Source organism: Pelodiscus sinensis, chromosome 17, assembly GCF_049634645.1.
Source record: "Pelodiscus sinensis isolate JC-2024 chromosome 17, ASM4963464v1, whole genome shotgun sequence".
Taxonomy (NCBI): domain Eukaryota; kingdom Metazoa; phylum Chordata; order Testudines; family Trionychidae; genus Pelodiscus; species Pelodiscus sinensis.
In genome coordinates, this window is record NC_134727.1 from 34,240,399 (window position 1) to 34,262,923 (window position 22,525).

At 42.8% G+C, this 22,525-nt stretch overlaps 1 protein-coding gene across 3 annotated transcripts in view; it reads left to right on the forward strand.

Annotated features, from left to right (window-relative positions):
* The window catches only part of MAML1 (mastermind like transcriptional coactivator 1), a 39,513-nt gene extending 22,406 nt beyond the window's left edge, over positions 1-17,107 (forward strand). For all 3 annotated transcript variants that reach the window (XM_014581148.2, XM_014581147.2, XM_075900512.1), the window contains exons 3-5: positions 2,030-2,290; positions 10,660-10,771; positions 12,651-17,107. In XM_014581148.2, coding sequence (XP_014436634.2) covers positions 2,030-2,290; positions 10,660-10,771; positions 12,651-13,639 — 1,362 coding nt within the window. In that variant the 3' untranslated portion in view covers positions 13,640-17,107. The remainder of the gene's footprint in view (positions 1-2,029; positions 2,291-10,659; positions 10,772-12,650) is intronic.
* Positions 17,108-22,525: the final 5,418 nt, after the last annotated feature.

Genomic DNA, 22,525 nt, shown 5'->3' on the forward strand with positions numbered 1-22,525 from the left:
ATCCATGTCTTATCTATCCTGTTATTCCTGGAAGATTGCAGAACAAATAGGATACACATTATATAAAATCCCAGTTAATAAGTTAACTGCTTAAATGGGCTGCCACTGCAGTACTCTCCTCTGAACCCCCTGATGGGGGGGGCAGCAGCAGTAGCTAGCAGCCATGCTCGTGGGGCAGCCAACTCCCCAGCTGATCCCACATTCTGCTGAAGTGCTGCACGGAGCCCGGGATAAGTTGGGGAGTCCTCCGCTGACCCCGAGCTCCACAGCGTTGCCCCTTTGAAATGCTGAGGTGGTGTTTCAAAGAGGCCATGCTGCACAGCCGAGCCCGGGATCAGCTGTGCAGCTGCCCCTTTTAAACACTGAAGCGACATTCAAAGGGGCAGTGCCATGAAGCCCGGGGGCAGCTGGGGACTCCACAGCTGATCCCAGGTTCCATGCAGCATTTCAGCGGAATCCATGATTAGCTGGGGAGTCCCCAGCTGACCCTGGGTTCTGGGGAAGTGCCACTTGGAACCTGGGGTTAGCTAGGGAGTCCCCAGCTGACCCCGGCTCCATGGCGCTTTGGCGTTTTAAAGGGGCAGCGCCAGCACAGCTGAGCCACGGATACGGGTTCCAGAGTGGCAGTATCGCTCAGCTGTGCAGCTCTGCTGCTTTTAAGTACCCCTTCTTCCCCTCCCTCCCATTGCTGCCTCCTCCCATTGCTGCCTCTATCAGAGGTAGCGGGGGGGGGGGGGGGGGGGGGGGATCGACTTGTCAACTGACATTTGCTTATCAGATAATTGACTAGTCAACTAGTTCTTAACATCCCTAATACAAAAACACAAATGATGTCACAAGTTCAAATCTGTGCAGCTGAGAGTGACTTGTCAGAATATTTAGAACTCTAGTATTTAATGCCTAGAAGACATGCTTGTTGAACAGTTGAGATAAAAGTTCTTTGTTAAAAACTAACTAGAGGCGGTCAGAGCTCTTTCTCTAGTAATGTGGTCCTTCAAAATGATTTCAATCAAAAAATAGTAAAGACATAAATTGGTGCTTCTAAGATAAAGACCAAGCTGACTTTTTTTTGTAAATCAGAGCTGCTTTGTGCTTTATAAAAAGCATCATTCCAGTTTTTCCCCTTTGTAAGTCACCTTTAACACTGCACTGATTAAAAAAAAGGGGGGGGGAGGGGAACATTAACACCCAAACAGATATTTTTTTCATGTTTGCTGACTTGGGGGCTGATCCATATGCTCATGTGCATTGAAATAATAAAAGATATTAATAAAATAAATTAACTAGCTATATTTTCTAGCTTTGTAGACCAGCCATTATTGGCAGTTCCATATCAATTACTTTTGGTTCACAATACAGGGCATTCCCGTTATATGTCCCAGATACATTTAAAAAAATGGACGTATAGCAAAGATTAATTGAGTAAAGGTTAATAAATAGTTCACTACAGGAACTCTAGCATGTTGACCGGGTGGGGATTGGTGAATTTTTTTCCCCTTAATTTTTTTATTAATAACTGGCATGTGCTTCTACTTGTATAGAAGCATATAGGTTGTGAAGTGTGGGGAAGTGTTGTAAATAAGATTAACACTGCAGCTTCCCTTCATGAATGTTTTGTAGCTCCTGATCTTCCTCTAATCACTTTATTCATGTATGGCCTTTCATAAACATTTCTCCTTGCTTCCCAGGCAGTTAATTTGGCATTGTCATGGGTTAATCTGATGCCTTCTAGATTGATTAAAATTATTTTGCTAGATTTATTTGTTTTTACACTCATTTTTTACGGTAAGTTTTATTAATGAACTGTAAAAACATACACAGATTTGGCTTGCCAAGTGCCTATTTTCTTAGGGATATTTTTATGACTCCTGTCCTGCCGGAGATAAAGTAATAAGAGTATTTTGCCATGCTCTAGGTATGTAATTATTTGTCATGAGTGATTATCTTGCTGACCTCAATATGTTCATATAGCATGTGTAGAATCAGTAGAGCCCAAGCCATTCCTATAACTAATGTTTATATTCTGCAGGATCAAAACCCTTCTCCCAGTGTTCCTCGTGTTCCTGTTTCTGTCCCAGGCCCTGGAGTCAGTACTCAGCCTTCCAGTGTTTCCCTGGCAGGTAACCATAACAACACAGCCTATCTCAGCAATCAGCAGCAAGCAGTGGTAATGAAGCAACACCAGATGTTACTGGACCAGCAGAAGCAGCAACAAAAGCATCTGCTGATGGAGCAACAGAAGCAGCAGTTCCTAATAGGACAGAGGCAGCAACAACTCCTTGCTGAACAGGTAAGAACAGCCACTGGGTCAGACCAATGGTCTGCCTAGCCTTGTACTCTGTCTTCTGACAGTGGTCAGTATCAGAGGTAATGAACACAACAGGAAAATTGAGTTATCCACTATTAACTTCTGGCAGCTAAAGGCTTAGGACACCCAGAGCATGAAATTGCATTTCTGAACATCTTGGCTAATAGCCAGGGCTCGACAAATAATACAATCTACTCAGCCGTGGCGAGTAGATTGTAACCTGGAAGAGCTGGGTTTGGGCGATCTTCACTGCGGTGAGCCCTGCTAATAGCCATTGATTAAGTTATCCTTTATGAACGTATCTTAATTCTTTTTTAACACATTTTTACTATTCACAGCATCTCCTAGCCATGAGGTCCACAAGTAGACTGTGCATTGTATGATGTAGTACTCCCTTCTGTTTTAAACTTGCTGCTTATTAATTTTGGATGACCACAGTTCTGGTGTTATGTGAAGGGGTAAAAATGCTTCACTTTCTCCATAGCAGTCTTTTTATAGGTCTCTTTATTATTCCCCCCCCCCCCACCACACACACACACATTAATAGTTCTTTTCTGAGCTCAGAAGTCCCAGCTTTTTTAAATGTGTCTTTATATGGAAACTGTTCCATACCTATAATTTTTTTGCCTTCTCTGTACCTTTTCCAATTCTAATCCTTTTTTTGAGATGAGGCAACCAGAACTGCATGCAGTATTCAAGGTGTGTACACACCATGGATCTAGATAGAAAATACCATAATGCAACTGTCTTATCTATCCTTTTCCTAATGGTTCCGAACATTGTTAGTTTTTTTAACTGCTACTGCAGAGAGAGTGGATGTTTGCAGAGAACTATTAACAATGACTCAAAGATCTCTCTTTGGGGATAGTAACAGCTAAATTAGACCCCCTAACTTTGTACATATAGTTAAGGTTATTCATACAAAAATGGTGGGGTCAGGAAGAGAATGCACTTTTTAACATTAGCATTGTTAAGTACAATAGATTTGATTTATTAGCAACCTTTGGTTGCAAGCAAAGAGTTACCATTATCTGGCAGTTGCTAATAAGCGGAAGACAGTATTGCGTAGCTTCAGCGATGGAAGGAAGTGCTTGGCTGTTCCTTTACTGGCTGCAACCCTGATAACCTGCTGGGGGCAGGTCAGCAGCAGAGGAGGCAGCTGCATACTGGAAGCTTAGACTTTGTTTGAGCACTGGGGGCTAGTAAGACTACACTGCACTCTCCAGGGGTCAGGGCGTGGCATGTCCTATCACCTCTTCCCTGTTTCCAGTCCTCTGGCAGAGGGCATAATCTGGAGAGTGCAAGAGGAGATACCGCTCAGCTCCAGGATCTGGGGTGCAGCCCTCCTTTCCTGCTGTGCAGTCCCTGTTTGTGTGCAGGTTTATAGGGCAGCAGCCAGAAAAAGGAGCAGTGGGCTGAGTTGAGCAGCTGGGGAAAGCATGTCCCAGCACTTCCTTTCCTGGTTTCCTGTACCCCTGCAAGCCAGCCTGTGGCGGGGAGGGGGAGAAGGGAGGCTTTCTTCCAAGATATGTTGTTTAGTAGCAAGCTGTTGACGATATCTAAATTCTATTAACATTAAAGTCAATGGGACAGGATTGGTTCCCTTCAAAACTGTCAATATCTAGGTTGCTATTAAGCAGAATCTCCTGTAGTATTTGAAATCTTGCTAGGTTAATGGTTTAAAAAAACCCTAGAAGCGTAATTTTTTTTTTTTTTTTTTTTTTTTTTTTTTAAACAAGGAGAAAGTTAAGTAGCTGATGTTCTAGATAGGGATGTAAGCGAGTAGTCGACTACCCAGTACGCCTAGGCATTCTCCCCCCCCGCCCACTTGCTGCCTCTGTATCAAAAGCTGAACCCCCCCCAGCACCATCTCTGCGGTGCTGCCTCCTCGCACCTCCACTGCTGCCTGTATCAGAGGCAGCAGCACAGGAGGGGAGGCTGCCACAAAGCAGCCCCTGTCTGGACTGCTCCCCTCGCGGTCCAGCTCCTGTGTGGCACCCTGTGCTGCTGCCTCTGATATAGAGGCAGCAAACCCCTATTCACAGGGGGAGGAGCTCCCCAGGAGTGGAACCAGGAGTGCACTGCCTGCAGGCCCTGCTCCTGGGGACAACTGAATAGTTGTGTGACTGATGATGATTTGTGTGGTTACATGATTATTCATTTAATCCGTAATTGACATCCCCAAGTTTAACAATGGCAGTAGTAAAGGGTGAGGGAGATGAGGATAAATAATAGTAGCAGACAGTAAGTATTAGGGATGTCAATGTGTAGTCAACTACACAATTAACCAATAAGCCTGGTTTTATTGATTAATCTTGTCGATTACACATATCCACTCCCTTCCACTGCCTATCAGAGGCATCAAGTTGGGAGCGGGAGCCAGTGCCCATGAAGAGCTGGCTGTTAGCAGGCTCCTCACTACCACCAGATCCGCCTGCCCTCCCCACCCCTGCACTACTGCCTCTGTTACAGTGGCAGCAGTGTGGAGGGTGAGGAGGCAGGCTGGAGCCAATACGTGTGAGGAGCAGCTTTTAGGCATCAGAGAGGTAGCCGTGTTAGTCTGAATCTGCAAAAGCGACGAGGAGTCCTGTGGCACCTTATAGACTAACCGAAGTGTTGTAGCATAAGCTTTCGTGGGCAAAGACCTACTTCATCAGCATGCATCTGACGAAGTGGGTCTTTGCCCACGAAAGCTTATGCTCCAACACTTCGGTTAGTCTATAAGGTGCCACAGGACTCCTCGCAGCTTTTAAGCAGGCTCCCCATATGTGCTGGCTCTGCAGACCTGCTCCCCTTAACACCAGCTCTGCAGTGCTGCCTACCCACAGTGGGTGGGGAGGAGGCTGCTGTGAAGCAACCTCTGTCTGTGGGGAGCTTGGGCCCCCTGCAGATGGGCTCCTGCCTGTATATCAGAAGTAGCAGTGTGGGACAGCAGGCAGCCAGTCTGCGTATGGAGCTGGTTTTTACACTGGCTTCCCTCGTGGACCAGCTCCCACCTGCCACCCTGCACTGCTGCCTCTGTACCAGAGGCTGTGCAGGGTAGCAGGGGATTCCCCAGGAGTGAGGCCGGGAGCGCACTGGCTGCCGGCCCTGTCCCTGGGGGTCTATCGAATAGCTGTGTAACTGCTAAGAAATTCATGCCGTTTCACAACTATTCAATTACTAGGGATGTTGGATATCATGTAAGAATTAAAAGGGTTCGCTTTCTTGAGATAACAGTGAGAGGCTTCCTATAAAAGGAGCAAGTTATTTTAACAATAAAAAGTCCAGAAGATCATGTACAGTCTTGGGATTTTGGATGGGGGAGTTTGTTCAGGATCAAAAGCTTAACAGTTCTCCAATACCTTCATATATTGATTTCTCAAATTCATGATGTTCCTCTACATATAGCAACATCTGACATTTAACTTCCTTCCCATGCTGAAAAAGGCATAAGCATTTGAAGTCCAAAAATGTTAATTTTCTGTGTTGGCTTTGTAGTAAGATGAGGCTTGCTAACTTGGTTAAATTTCTTTCTAGTTTCACCCAAGTAAATCAAGATTTTTAAATTATCTAGTTTACAAAAGAAATCTACAAAGCAGTTGCCTAATAGTGTCAGCTATTTACTGAGTGAACTTTTTTTATTTCTTGCCATCAAAGATGACCTGCAGAGGTAAAATTTGGTTGTGTACCATATTAGTTTGGCCTACCTTACTGACATCACTGCCTCAGTTTCATTTGGAATGGAGGGGGATGGGTTTTTAACCCTCTGGACAGACTTCATTGAGACACTCACCAGGCTGCTGTGTTTGGATCCTCACGCTGGGCCCCTTTGTCACTTGATGGATTTCTAGCCTCTCTGGCACACTTGCTGGGCATGGACTGCACTCCTCCTCAAAATGGGACTTGAGGACTGCTGCTGGATACCCACTCCTATCCTCACCCCCCAAAAAAAGAAAGCAAACATAACATACAAACTTAGTTACACCCTTTCCCAGAACTCCTCTTTTGTGGGCATTCTGGATTAGTTTGTCCCTTCAGGGACACAGAATAGTTCAAGCAGTCAGAGATTGTGCAATGGATTTCTAAACAAATGACTCTAACTTTAGACAGCACAAGAGAGAAACAGATTGAGCTAAAATAAATACTTACTGTTTCCTATCTTGATTTTTTTACTGTTCTTGAATGTTCTTTAGGATTTGGGTCCATGCTCTCAGGGTTCCAGGTTCCCACTGCTAAGCTGCCCTTCTCCAGTGTGCATGGCTTTTCTTCCAAATCATGGCATGTCTCTGTGACCTGTGCAGTCAGCTTGCTTTGGCTGGTTCCACAGCCAGCAGGTTCTGGAAACTCTCCTTCATTTCCGGTCCTTTCTCCCTCCCCTTCACTCTGGATTCTTTTAGTTCAGGCAACCTACTTAGCGTATCCATTATCCTGGCAGAGCAGAGTCATTTAAAGATAATGACCTCTTTTGTTTCTTCTGTAGCATCTTCCAAACAGCCAATGTGTTATGTGGCGTAGGGTGTTGGTCAGTCCGTGGCTGATCTACATATTGAGGTTTAGTAGTATGAATTCTGATTGGTTATGATATCTAAGTTGCACACAAATTGGTACCCCAGCTTATCACACAATTCAGTAGCCTTTTGCTTCAGTAATATCTATCCTCCTAGTGAAGCCATAGCCAACCTGTGGCTCCCGAGCCACATGCGGCTCTTGTCACCCCCCCCAAAAGTGTGGCTCACGAAGCTGCTCCTGCATCCCCTCAATAGTCCCTGCCAACACCCCTCCGCCTCCGGCTTACCTGGTCGGAGCTGCGGGGGTTAAAAAATGGTGAATAAAATGGTGGCCGTCTTAAAGGGGCAGCCTCTTTTTTCTTTTTTTAAAGGTTTTCATTTTTTTGGTTTTGCTTGACAATTCTGTTCTGGGGGGCTTTTTTTTTTTCTTGACAAGTTTAGTGCAGCTCTTTGCATTTTTTCTGCCGCTGTTTTGGCTCTCTTTGTTAAATGGGTTGGCTACCCCTGTCCTAGTGCATAAACTTGGTTATGTCATCTAGACAGTCTTCAGCCCTGCCTGACCTCAATAGTTTTTCTCCACTTGATGTAGGTTTCTGAGGCTATGTATGTGCTATAGTTTATTTTCATAATGTATGTTGCTCAGGAGTGTGAATAAATTGCCCCCCCAAACCAAGCAACCTAAGTTATACCAACAAGTGCCAGGGATGTAAGCGTGTAACCGATAAGCATCAGCTTATCAGTTCTGGTTGCAGTTACTCATCTGCAGATGCAAGCCAGCTCTCAGCTCTGCTCCAGGAGCTAGCTGCTGCACCATGCTGTGGGCTCTGCAGTATAAGCCTTATGCAGCAGAGTCTGCAGCAGATGTAACCGCTAAGATTTTTAGCAGTTACTTTTTAAAGCATTTTTTACATCGCTTGTGTGGGCAGCACTATATTGATAAGAGAGCATCTCCTGCCAACGTAGCTGTTGCTGCTCATGAGGCTAGAGTAGATAGCTGATGGGAGCACTCTCTCCAATTAGCTTAGAGCTTACGGCGATCCAGCTGCATTGGTGTACCATTTCCATGGCCTTAGTATTGTTTCCTTTAGCACTATTCCCACATTGGCACAGAGGCTGAAGGTTTTTTCTCTTTCACGGGAAGTCTGTAACCCTTAAATAAGCATATGTACCTGATTATAGGCCTCATCCATATACTCTTGCTATATTGCCTTAGAGGCCTTTCTTTGAAATGCTTACTCCTTTTTTCCCTTTTCTGTAGACTTCTCCTTTGCCTCACTCCAACTGTCTCAGCTTTGGAGCCAGGCTTTAATAGTGCTATACAGCCAACCCGGATAAATATTTTCTCTTTGCAGGGGTCAAGTGCAACAGTTTTTATTTAAAAGAGGAAGGGAAAGGAGAGCAGATTCTGATCAGTGCTTAACAGAATTCTGATGAACTCAGAAAAAATGCACTAACTGAAAGCTAGGATGGCAGAACCATGCAACAGAAGTTGCTGCAATGCATATCTAAATTAAGGATGTGTATGTGTACCCATGTACACAGATAACCAGTAACCCTTGAACGACCCCTTGTCCAGGAAGTGAGAGTGCTCCTCGCTTTGGTGGGGATAGAAGAGGTCCTGCAGGAGTTCAGGGGCAAAGAGATTTTACTTCCAGAAGTTCCTTATCCTGAAGGCCAAAAGGGGGGGGGGTCTGTGCCCCATACTGGATCTCAGAAACCTGAACATGGTCACACCAAGGCTCAAGTTCAGCAAGATGCCCTGGCCTCTATCATCCCCTTGCTAGATGAGGGAGACTCGTACACTGCCCCCAATAAATCTCCATTATCCCAGCCCACTACCTTTTCCTCTGTGTGCGTGCACGTGTGTGTGTGTGTGCGTGCGTGCACTCTCACTGGCGAACCGGCATTACTAGTTCGTGGTGCTGCTCTTCAGCCTGGCCATAGTGCCTGGGGTATTTACCAAGTGCATGGAGATGGAGGTCATGTTCTCGTGCAGGAACTAAGTGCGAGTCTTCCTATGACTGGCTAATCAAGGACAGGAGCAGATGCTTAGGCACCATGAAAGTGGTTAAGGCTGCATTCTCCCACTTGGGTCTGATCCTCAACTGCCAAAATCCACCCTCATTTTTATGCAAAGATCCAAGTTCATTGGGTCCCTTCTTGATTCTACCTGGGTGACAGTTTCCCTGCCCGAGTCTCTGTTCCAGGCCATGGCGGGCCTCATCTCTTTGCTGCAACAGTGCTCGACGATTATGGTGTCCAACTGCATGAGGCTCCTTAGGCACATGGTATTCTGTACCTATATCCTACGCCATGTCCACCTGTACCTCCACCTACTCCAAGTGTGACAGGCAGTGGGTGGTGTTCAGCCCTTCTAGACTCCCTTGACTGCATGGTCACCATGCCACCAGCAACCCTGCAATCTCTTGACTGTTGGGTGCAGCCCCACATAGTGTGTATGTAGGGATTCTGTTCGCAGGGCTGCAGCCCGATATCACCCTGGTGTAGATGCCTTGGACACGGTGTGGGGGGCACACCTGAACCGTTTGCAAACACGAGGCCTGTGGTCTTGCATGGAAATGATGTTGCATATCAACACCCAGGAACTCAGGGTGGTCCATCTCACTTGCCAGGTGTTCCTGCCTTACCTACAGGGCAAGTGTGTCGTCATGATGACCGGCAATATCACAGCGATGTTTTATATCAGTTGACAGGGTGCTGCTTGTGTCTCTCCTTGTGCCAGGAGGCCATCGACCTGTGGGACATTTACATTTCTCACAACATTCACCTGCAAGTCTTGTACCTTTTGGGCACTCAAAACAACCTTGCAGATCGCCTCAGTTAGTCCTTTCAATCCCACAAGTAGTTTCTGGGCAGACGTAGCTCTCCCCATCTTCCGAGAGTAGGGTCATCCTCAGGTGGACCAGTTCATGACCAGCCTATATAGCAAGTGCCCACGGTTCTGCTCGTTTCAGGGCTGATTGTCTTGTCAGATGCTTTCCACCTGTTTCCCATGGCATTTCAAAGCAACCGGGGACTCCCCTGTTTCAAAGCGGCAGCGGCACAGGGAGCCTGGGGTTAGCGGGGGAATCCCCAGCTGATCCTGGGCTCCACACAGTGCTGCTGCTTTAAAATGCCGTGTGCATCTTGGGGACACCCCAGGCTGACCCTAGGCTGCACACAGTGTTCCAAAGTGACAGTGCCGTGTGAAGCCCTATGTCTGATCCCAGGCTCCATGCATCACTGCCACTTTGAAGCACTCCCTTCTTCTCTCCCTCCCTTCCGTCCCCCCCCCCCCCCCCGATAGAGGCAGCAAGGGGGGGGGCAGGGCAGAAGGGAGTGGTTGACTAGCCTGTCGATTATCCAATAAGCATTTTCTTATCGGACAGTCAACTAGTCATTCCCATCCCTAGTTTAGTGGGGCTGTACTGCACTCAGCAATGAGTTGAGGTCCAGCCCCTCCTCTGTATGAACTGCTGGAATGCACATGAGCAGTAACTTGAAGAAGAAAGAATGGTTACTTACCCTTGGGTAACTATTGTTCTTCAAGATGTGCTGCTCATGTCCATTTGAGACCCAACGACCTCCCCTCTAAGACTGTTCCGGCAAAAAGAAATGAAATGGGAGTTGGTTAGCAGAGGTATATATGCGATGCCGCAAGGTGTCACCACAGGGCGTGCCACAGCGGACCCAGTGGATACCTTTTAGGGAAAAGTCTTGTGATGGTTGTGCATGCAGTATGCACACACTGGAATAGATGTGAGTAACATCTCTAAGAACAACAGTTACAAAAGGCAAGTAGCTATTCTGTATGAATTCACACTTGAAATTAAGTGTTGTTTCTTTTTTCCACTTTTGTAGGAAAAGCGGCACCAACAAGAGCAGCAGCTGCAGCGGCACCTGACCCGACCACCCCCTCAGTACCAGGATCAGGCACAGAACCCATACCAGCAGCAGGTTGGACAGTTCACAGGTAAACAAATGTGGAAGTTGTATTTACAACGGTGAAAAGAGATGGCTCCTTGGGAATAAAAATAGGGTGTCTTCAAAGTCCCTTGTTAACATTTTTTTTTGTTCTTTTGTTACACCTCTTTAAATTGTTTTGATACGTACTCTAACTTCAGCTGCTATTTAACAAAACTATCCCCCACACATTAATTGAAGTGGAACATTTTTATATTCAATGTCCAACTCTATAATACACCCCTAGGAAAAACGCTATAATGCTTGGGTAAAGAGATGGCATGAAGAGGGAGAGGGGTGGAACTGACTATAATGCTGGTAGCAAGAGGATGTAATCATCAGTCAGTTGGAATAGCATAGCTGATATGGAAACACTGGAGGCCAGTAATCATCTATCATTTTATACTAGAAAGAGGCTTCCCCTGCACTGGGGCAAAAAACTGCTTTCAGTATAAACAGTCTCGCCACCAGAAATGCAGTGGTAAATACTGCATTAGAATTACTGAGCATGTAACAATTTGCAAGAGTTACAGGATTGTTAAAGCACCATTGGGTCTATCCTATAGTTAATATAACTAGTTATTTTATTACTTTCATCCAGGCATATTGACACTTCTTTATTAGCATGGCAAAAAATGGACTTTCTCTGCTTTTTTTTTTTTTTTTTTTAATTTATGGTATATTTCACTGAGAACTTATTCAATGCTTTGAAAGCCCTAACATTGAAACTATCCAATTTTTGTACTTATCTTGCCTGAATACAAAATATTCACCTCCAGCTTTTCTGGTATGAATGGCTGCTTCAGTTTAATAAAGTTGAAAGAGGTGGAGAGCTCTTTTGGGGATTCATTTATATTCATTGCAGAAAATGTATTGGAGCTATTTCTAGGATTTTTTTTCTGTACACTTTCTTCTTGTCTCTCTTTATATTTTGGACTTTGAGGAAGCGAGAACTAGATTTCTGCATACATGCTTTTATGTAGAGTTAAAAAGGAGCTGCCATGTTGGTGGTTTACTGAGCATATTGCTTATTCATCATGTTTGATTCAGTCTTGCATGTTGATGCATAGTGAACACTTCATAGGAAAATCCAAAAGGTACTCAGCTGCAAATACTAATAATACATCTGTTTTAGCTAAGAGATTTGGCAGAAACTCTATTGCGGGGTTAGACTATTTGTATCCACTCAAGATGAGCGAGTTGGAGAGCCTGCCTGCATTCTCAACCTGACTGCTATATTTCAACGTGTTGACTCCCCCCTCTCTGTTCAGAGCGCTTTCATGGACATGAACTCTGATGTGAAGGACATAGATTTTTATTTCATTAGCCATGCAATAGGCACTTTGCGTCAGATATGTAAAGGTTCCTAGTGGGATTATGAACAGCACTTAGATGCCTCCAGTTGACTTAAATAAGAGTTAGATTCCTAGGTGGTTTTGAAAATCCTACTTGGCATCTGTTTACATTTTTAGGTGCCTAAACACCTTTAAAAATCTGTCCCTTGTAATCTTGGGTTCTGCCTTCTCCTCCAAAAGAAGTGCCATTCAAATTGCTGACATTGTTACAATCATACTTGTGCATATTAGATCAGTAGCAAGCACTGACTGGGGCGACAGTTGGAGGCTTCTTTACTGACACATACTACAAGGAAGTTGTTGTATAGAACTTTCCCATTTATATGCGCTGTGTGTGTGTGTGTGTGTGTGTGTGTGTGTGTGTGTGTGTGTTTGAGTTTGAGATACAATTATATCTACTTAAATGCACCTTTTATTTATATATATATATATATATATAAATAAAAATATATATATATGAAATTGCATCTAAACATTTACTCTGGATAAACTGAAATAAACAGTTAATATAGAAAATATTGCTGTGTTTTACAGGGTCATCTCCATCCATGACTGGTGTAAGTAACTTGGGACAGTCCAACTCCAGCAGTCCGCGGATGTTTTCTCAGACCCAGAACATGATTCAGATGGGACCTGGACACAGCTCTGTTCCTTCTTTGCAATCAGGCTCCAGTCAGCAGGATCGGGGTGTGACTCAGTACACTAGTATGCAAAACATTCAGCGAGGGGGGCTGTACAACATGACATCTGGTATGACACAGATGATTTCACACCATGCAAATCAAAGTGCCAACGGACAACTACAGATGCAAAGGCAGCCCAGCTTGGGTCAGGGCACTCCTGTTCCTGCTGGCTATGGGCAGAGCACCCTGGGAAACCCAGCCATTTCTCAGCAGCACAATAAAGGGGCACTGAATCCAGCCATGGGCAAGTCACAGATGGCAAGAGTGCCAGCAGGTATTGGGGCCCAAAATCCATCTTGGCAACACCAAGGTATGCCTAATATGAATAATCAGACACAAGGAAACGGTGGCTTAGGGTCATTTACTGCCAGCTCCACTTTCCACATGCAGCAAACTCACCTAAAGATGGCCAGTCAACAGTTTGCTCAAGGGATACCTCAGGTAAACCTAAGCACCAGCAGATCAATGGCCTCCATGAACTCTGCTGTCTCTGGGCAGATGTTGTCATCTTTAGGTGCGCAGCAGAGGACAAACCCGCCTACCCAACAGCAGGTATCCTCCCAACAAGTCTTGCCTAGCATGAGCCAGGCCGTTCCAGATATGACCGCTTTTGGCCAGAATGCAAATCAGCAGCTGCCCAGTAGAGCCACTCTGCACTGTACTCAAGGTTACTCAGTGAGGACAACCAGTCAGGAGCTGCCTTTTGCCTACAGCGGCCAATCAGGCAATAATGGACTGCAGAGCTTGACTGGTGACACAGACCTGATAGACTCTTTGCTGAAAAACAGGACTTCAGAGGAATGGATGAATGACTTGGATGAGTTGTTAGGAACTCATTAAAATGGGGCTTGGGGGTTTCTACATCGTTTTTTAATTTCATGAAATATAAACTACACTTGGACCAAAAACCTGTGGCATTGAAGAGACTTGCAGGCAATAGAGGTAAATGGTTGGGAAATGGAATGGGGCTACTTCCCAACAGGCTCTGACTCAGAATGGTGCACCAAGCAGGTCTGCAATGACCATGCTAATTTTTGTGGCATCTGAAGAAGATTGCACATTTGAACAGGTCAGGCAAATTGTGTGCATCCCAATCAGCCCTTCAGAAATCTCTTGCTGTGTTTTGAAACTTTACGTTTTTAATTATTTAAAAGTAAATAAAACCCCACAGCAATGGTGCAGAAAGAAAATAAAATGGCAAGTATTTTGTGTTTGGGGCTTGGTCTCCTGCACTTAATACTTGAGTTGATAATTTTTCCCAACTTGATATGCTACTAACTACAGTACTGTCCTACCAAATGTTTTACTTGACTTTTGTGGGAGGAGAGGATCTGTCCTTTTCCGCACCAGTGAAATGTGTGCCTGCACTATCAAGCAAGTAGTATTTCACAGTAATATTTACAGCAAACTTTTCCAAATGCTGAAATTAAAGAAAAGAAAGTGTTAAAACCTGGCCAGCTGGCTTAGGATGGTGACTTCCTTAATGGATTGTGGATTTCCATACTCCAGTTTGCACTCTGTGTTGGAGGTACACAGACTTCTTGGCTTTTACCTTGCTGTGTTTCTAATGGGAGAACTTTTCAAATATATCTGAGTTAAACATAAAGCAATTCACTTTGCACATGTTTCATCATAATTCATTTCCAAAGTTTGCTGTGTTTAAAGGAGGGTGTTGCCCCTATCACAGCTCATTGTGTTTTATTATTTGTTACTGCAGTGTATTTGTAATGTGGACTTTTTTTAGATCAGTCTTCTCCAAAACTAAGTACAATGATGCCATAAGCACAAGATTTTGTCACTTTAGGATCCAGCGCATAAAAGAAGCATGAGGCTGAGAAGTGGAAAATCCTTACTAAAATGTAAATATCTGCAAGTAATAGCACAAGAAGCCAGGAAAAATGCTAAACTTGTTTCAAGGTTGCTTCAGTTTGAAAATCTCTCTTTCACAAACAGGGAGTGTTAATCTTCTGTGAACAGACGATTGCCTTCTCATATCTCACTTGAAGCAGAAACTAGTTCCCTTCAGCATAGCCCGGGGAGACTGTTCACCCGGCCGGATGTGTTAGGGTCAGTCTCACAAAGGGTACGAAAAGCAATGAGACCAGTCAATGTTCTACAGTCCTTACTTGCTACCAAATATTCCCCTCCAACAAACCACCTTGCCTTAACTTTTAATTTAAAAAAGGAAATAAAGGTGAAAGTTTGTTTTTTAGCTGCACAAATACTACTTTTCCTTCAAGCTCCATTTTAAAAAAAAAACAAACCAACTTTTCCCCCCATTTTTGTAAAGCTCCTTATAATTTCCTTGCATTGTGATTAAAAGGATTTCCTTCAACACAGACTGGTATCTTCAGGAGGCTTTCTGCACTGCAGAAGTGTGAGGGATTTTAAGCTTTTGGGGAATGGGTGGGAGGGGGGAGTGAAGGATAAAAGTGAATTCTAGGAAGGAAAATATTGTGCTGTCTCTGCAGCTCCTTTATCAGACAACTTGCACTTTTTTAAAAAAAAAACTTGCTTTTAACACTAATTTTAATTTAACCTTGTCCAAATACACAGCAACCTAGTTTTGTTGTACACATTTACCTAATACGAGTTAATTATGTCCTGTTAAACAGAGTTTGCATGATATGGAGGCTGTTGATGAAAGTTGTTGACCAGTGGAGTTCATTGACTAGAGAGGTTGAAATGCCACTGCAGCAAACGTAATCCCTTTGTAGGTTTCTTAAAAACAATGTAAGATAGGGAGTTGATAGTTGAATGAGAAGTGCCAGTGACTGGTATTAGTGACAGTGTTTTTAAGATTGTCTAGGGAAAATAGCTGAGGTTTAAAATTACTAATCCTAACTTCTCTGGTATCAACTATTGTTGTGGGGGGCAGGGGTGAAGCTTAGTAAGATCGACTTTTAATGTTGCATTAAACAAAAAATTGGGCCAAGAAAAAATTTACTAGTCTACTGAACCTATTAATTTTTTGGGGGGGGGGAGGGGGACAGGGTAAAGGGGCATTCATTGTACCTTTTTTAAAGTATTAACTTTGCACCGGTGTGCCTTCCTTTCCTATTGGGGGTACTTGGGACCTCATTCTTAACAGTGGCATTCTGTAATGTCACTTTTCTTCCTACTTAAACACTGAGAAATAGCAGGGTTGCAGAATTAAAATCTTATTTCTTCCCTGTTTATTTTATGTGAGGAAATGGTCCACATTTTTCAGTGGATTTCACACACGGAAGTCAGCTCTTAAACAAAATATAATCTATCATTATTCCATAATCTGAGGGACAGGATCTGATTAGTATACTTGCTACCAAAAAAAGAAATTCTGTCTCTATACTTCTAGACTGTCACAGAGAAGAAAATGCAGAGGTACTGTTCCCACCATTGTTGTGGAAGTTGATGGATATTGCCCTGCTTGTCCTGAAGGTTTTGTTCATACTTGTGTCCAGCTTTGACTGTAGGGTCTTGTCTACGATAGCCCCAGTACTGTTTAAACACTTCTCAAACAAAGTTGTAGGCAGGCTGGTTTCTAACATCTTTTGGTCGTGTGCAAACAGTGTTAAACGTGTTTAGAACTGTTTGAACTTAGTCTTGACTGCTATTGTACGTTTAAACACAGATAATGTTGTTTGTCCCTGACTGCATAAAGTGGTGAAACTGTTAAAACATAATATTGCGGTAAAAACAGTTCAGCGGACACTGAAAATGGGCTCTAGATATACATAAATGTATGGATGAAGATGGGCTGCACATTCTCCTTCAACTTTTACATGTAGTTTATATATGCACTTCGGTTTCCATTTTGACGCAGCTTCAGAGCAATAAGATGTAGTTCGCCTTTACCTAGCCACAGCCGCCCATGGCTTTATTTATAAACTGCGGTTTTGGGTGTTTGGGAAGGGGTCAGAATTGTCACTGTGCAACATTCGCTGCCTTCCAAAAGCCACAACTCAATTGAAAAGGGTGCTCAGACTTTTGTTATACACATTTCCTTTGTGTAAATAAATGTTTACAGTTTTATATTAAAGATTGAATAAGTTAGATCTTCTGACTGTATATTTTTTACTTTTTATAGATTTTAAAACTATAATTCTTTATATATGTGTTTTGAGGGGTTATGGTAAGGTTTATGCTTGTAAATGGAGAATAATTGAAATTGATGTTAACCTTTGTGTTTTTTGTCATTGAAATGTATGAAGAGCCCATTAATCCCCTTATTCTTTTACTACAATTACTGGTGCACACCAAAAAAGAAATCCTTCATTTCTGTTTTATCATTATACAAATAAATATTTTGCTAGTGTATTAAACATATGGCTGTGACCGTAACTTTTGCATCATCATTCTTAGTGAGGTTTGTCTTTAGCCTAATGATAGAAAGTGTGAGAGTTTGTGAACACCTATTGCTTTGATTTAGTAATGCTCCTATTCTGTCTGTCTTCATAATAAAACTTTCCATCCTTCTAGTCCCAATTTGGAAAGAACTTGTACTGCAGTGGGAGTGAAGAGGGGAAAGACAAGAATATTCTTTAACCAACCACCAGAAACATCACTTAAATTTGAACAATTAAGCTTAATATTCAACTACATCCTATATATCAATGATGGTTATTGCTTTTTAAAAATTATTTTCTTAGAGCTTATGGTTGTCAGTGGGGAGTTAGTTTCAAGTCTTCTCTCTACTCTTATTTCTAGATTTCAGGTGTAAAAGGTTTTCACTTGTCTTTGAGAGACCCCAGCGATGAGTTGCAATAGCATTGAAAATCAGAACTTTTAAATTGTGCCCAACTTTCCAAAAACCAGCATTAATAAAACTTGCAAAAATGAAGTCATATGCTGCTTTACATGCTTCCTCCCTATTTTAAACCATTGAGAAACTGCCAACTTTGGAGGTCACAATTTTCTAGGTGGTACCAAAATATGGGCCACTAAGTTCTTGAAAATTTTGGCCTGAGGTGGTTAGTACTTTAAGTACATAGTAGTTTTTTTTTAATTGCTGACTCAAACAGTTTACAATGTAACACTTACATTGTCTTCTGTTCAATGATGATCTGCACTAGAAACACAGATAGTGTGGATTTTTTTTTTTTTTACATTACAGAAAAATATTTCTCAAAAAACCTAGTTTATCAAATCACTGCCTTTATGCAACAAAACACAAAGCTGAAGTGGAGTTCTCTAATATTTCCCTTTCGTTAAAGTTTTCTGATTTCTTTTGGCAGAGGAATGAATGCTGCTTCCTTTAGAGCCTACCAGTGCTGCTTGATGTTGATGAGAGGCTACGTCTAGACTGCAGTGCTTTACCCTGGAAAAGCAATGCTTCATCCAAGGAACGGGTCTGCTTTTCCAAAAAAATTTTGGAAAAGCGGACACATTCTTTCACATCTCTGTAAAACAAGGTTTATAGAGGAGGAAAAGGGATGGCTCAAAAGAGCAGGTTTTACTGAAATTTGGCACCTTGTAGACACGCCAAGTTTCTGAAAAGCCTCATTTGAAAGAAAAGCGGTAAAAAAATTAGACCAGCGCTTTGCAATTGCGTATCCTTTTCCGACTTTTCTTTGTGGTCTAGACGTAGCCAAGTAGGGAAAGAGTTAAGTCCAAAGTAAAATTATGGAATAGCTGTAGCTTGTTGCACCTCTTCTGGTAGGTGCTGTCTACTCTGTTCAGAATAAGTGTGTGCTCTTAAGGCTTCATAGCTCTGAGCAAAAATCTTTGATCTGTGTATGCCCATTCTGAGATACTAGCTTCCACTGCTGTTTCTACCTAAACATTGGAAAAAGAGCCATATCACATACTAAAGGCGTAGCAAACCTGAAATTTAGTTTCTTTTAGTGTTGTTTATCAAAAGTTAAAATACAAGATAGATTCCAATAAGTGACATGCTTGATTTTTATCTTAGCCTTCCTGATTTCTGATCCTCTCTTAGTCATCTCATACTTTGACCACAGATTAGCACTAATGATTAGAACACTTGCACAAATATCAAATCAGGTACATATTTTAGTCCAAAACATGTCTTCCGTGTTTGAATATTTTCAAAGTCCTTTTGCTTACCCTGAGTCTTAATTAGTAAATAATCTTTAGCTGTATCAGCTAAGTGTTCTGTTGCAGTGTCTTTCTGTATAAGGAGTTTTGTAATAGTGTTCCAAGGATTTAATAGACATAAGATCCAGCCTGACTTCCTCTGAAGAGATATTTTTGATAACCTGTGTCGTCTTGCATCAGTTCCTTCTCCATGTAGTGAGTTTGGGTTGTGGTTAAATGCTGCCTTCACATGCAGCACTATTCTGAAGAAACCCTAGAATCTCAATGCATATCAGAAATTAGAGGGGGTAGGAGCACCAATTACATTCTCCATTAATTTTGGCTCCACTGAGGGAAAACTAGCCCCTGCTACCAGGACCAGCTACTTTACCTGTGATCCTGGGCACTGAAGACAAGACCTCAATTGCAGCATGAATTTTAGACTGCCTAAAATTCCTGAGGTGCCCATGCAGCACATAGACACATCTGCACTTTGAAGCAGTTGTCCTCCAAGTGGCTATTGACATACCGATCACCTGAGGTGCATAGTGTGACATGTACCACATCCAACCATTAAACCTGAAGGAAGGAGGAGGAGGGATGTTGCAGCAGTGGAGGGTGGATTAAAAAGAGGCCTAATGCTCTTCAGTGAATTAAGTGCTCTTCAATGAGGAGTCTCTAAAGAGAGCTACCACAGGCTTGTATGCTGCAGCTGGTCCAGGTGTATGACTTTAGCCTCCACTTAGAAATCTGTACTAGACATTAGGGTCCCCAGTGTTCTAGTTTCCCCATCAGAGAGTTCTTAGGGAGGAGAATCTGATTTCAGTTATTTTCAACCCCAAATCAATCAAATGTAGTGGAGCAAACACTATAGAAATAGCAAATTGCCTATTACTTGCAAACTCATCAACATGTCCTTTGAAACCCTGTCCTTTTTATTAGGGCTGTCAATTAACCTGTGTTAATGCCTACAATTAATGCAGGACAGGATTAATGCATTAAGCACAGGCATTAATGCAAATTGCTATCAATCTTGGCTCTGGCACTTCAAAGGGGCATTGCAAGTGGAGCGGATCAGCTGTGTGTGCCTAGCTGATCCCCAGTTCCCTGTTCCAAAAGGCTTGTGGTATTTCAAAAGGGCTTTGCAACAGCTGATCTGGGGATCAGCTGGAGATGATCCCAGCTCCTAATGCAGTCCTCAGCTGATCCCCCTGCTTCAGAGCAGAACTTCAAAGAGGCTTTGCACCCTGAGGCAGGGGATCAGCTGGGGACTCCAGCTGATCCCTGGCTCCGCTTGCACTGCCTCTTTGAAGTGCTACTCCGGCACTTCCAAGGAGCAGTGCTGCATATCGCTTGGGGTCAGCTGGGAGCTCCAGCTGATCCTGGGCTCCATGCAGCGCTGCCTCTTTGAAACACTGCCATAACATTTCAAAGGGGTGTTGCACGTGAGTAATTGCAATTACATTTTTTAATCGCATGACTAATCATGATTACATTTTGTAATTGCTTGACAGCCCTACTTTTTAGATCTGATTTATTTGTGCTGAGGAGATTGTAGCATCCGGTTCTCACTGGATGTACAGAGTTACAATCTGTTCACGTCTGAGTACTAAGAGCACCAGCTCCAGAAGGCACCATGTCTAAGTAACCTCAGTGGAACTGTTGAGTTAAAGGTCATAATGTCTTATCACACAAGACACTGTAACTTACTGCTCACTAATGCTGAGCCTTTCCAGACTACCAGCTATGAACAGTATGTATGCACACATGTGAGTATCCAAGGTCTTGAGGAACTAATGCAAATTGCTATCAATCTTGGCTCTGAAATTCTTCTTTCTTGTCTGTCACCTCAGCTACTTGACTATCTTTGCTTGTAAACTGATGACTTGTGTGCAGATAAAATAAGTGTGCTTTATCAGCAGATTCTAGAACTTGATGCTGCTTGCACAGTAACCTCAGTTATGAATACCAGAGACCAAAAAAGTAAACCGTACAGTACTGTTAAATTACTACGACTTCAAAGCAAAAGGTTTTTTTTAAGTGACAAAGTAAGAAGACTTTCTGTGCTTGTTACATTTGAATTAAATTATTAAAAGCAGCATTTTTCTTCTGCATAGTAAAGGTTCACAGCTGTATTACGTAAACTTTTGAAAGACCACCCATAACGTTTTGTTCACTGTTATGAACAATCTCTGTTCCTATGAAGCTCATAAAACTCTGAGGTTCTACTGTATGGAAGTTAGTGGGAGTGAGAGCAAGCGCCCCTACTGATATTTCACACGCTATTTATAAGAGAGACCTCAAACAGCAAAATGTAAATGTTGGGACACTACAGATTTTAATTAAAGTGGAGGAAAATTGCCTGTAAGGTTGAAGGACACATTTGTGTTGGTGGAAATTTTCAAAATTTGGGCCTGTCTATAATGGATACTTGAGTTTGCTGATTTTTGTAACATGAGTAACATAAGAGTGACATATAAATCAAACGGAAGTTTCTAGCTTTTGACTTGCATAATTAAGTCTGAATGAGGGTGCCTGCTTGGCTGTAGCTCTGCCTGATGCGCTGATTCTAGGGGCAAGCCCCTGCTTCTCTCTTCTGTGGAATTTTCAGGAGGTTCGTTCAAACATAAAATTTTCTCCCTCCTCCAAAACAATGTAAAGAAAACCTCAGTGGATGCTGAACTACATATATAGTATAAATATAAGTATACTATATCTACTCTTTACCCTTATATATATATATATAGTATAAATATTAATATGCTACATATCAGTGGATGTTGAACTGTATAAACAGTATACTAATAGTATATTTTTATATATACAAATTTGAAATGGGGGCATTCAAAAGTCAAAATCAATCCCTTCATTTACATCTCCCCCTTTTTGGTAAAAGCAAATTAGGCATTTAAGGGGCAGTATTCAAGAGTAATGGAATGCCTTTTACCCAAGTTTTGCAACATAGTTATATTTTAGAGGATTCTGATGCTGATCTAAAATTACTTGTCCCATAATTCACTCCTTAAGTTGCAGCTCTGTTCCAAACCAAAGGAAACCCTTGCTCCACATTAGCCATTAAGTGGAATTCCAAACTGGACCTATAACCACTCTTCAGATTGCATTCTTGCAATTTTGTCCTCTTCAAGAAAACGTTACTCTGGGTGGAGGATAAAAGCAGAATTGAATGTTGCCTCTTTAAGGGTGACAAGCTCCTATTTTGAAACATATGGGCTATGTCTACACTGGCACCTTTGTCCGGAAATGCTTAAAATGGAATACTATTCTGTTTTCAGTTTTTCCGGAAAAGGAGCGTCTACATTGGCAGGCTGCTTTTCCGGAAAAGAGCCCCGAGCGTCATTTTTGCGATCGGGGCTTTTTTCCGGAAAAGATTACTGGGCTGTCTACACTGGCCCTTTTCTGGAACAGTGTTCCGGAATAAGGACTTATGCCCAAGCGGGAGCAGAATAGTTTTTCTGGAATAGTGGCTGATTTTGTACAGTAGAACGTCGTTGCTTTTCCAGAAAAGCAAGCGGCCAGTGTAGACAGCTCGCAGCTTATTCCGGAAAAGCGGCTGCTTTTCCGGAATAAGTGGCCCAGTGTAGACACAGCCCCCTGGCTGTTTGTAGGTCTTGTGGAAGAGCGCATCTACACTGCTATGTGGCAGTGTGGACGCGCTCTCGCGCAAGAAAGCTCCGATGGCCATTTTAG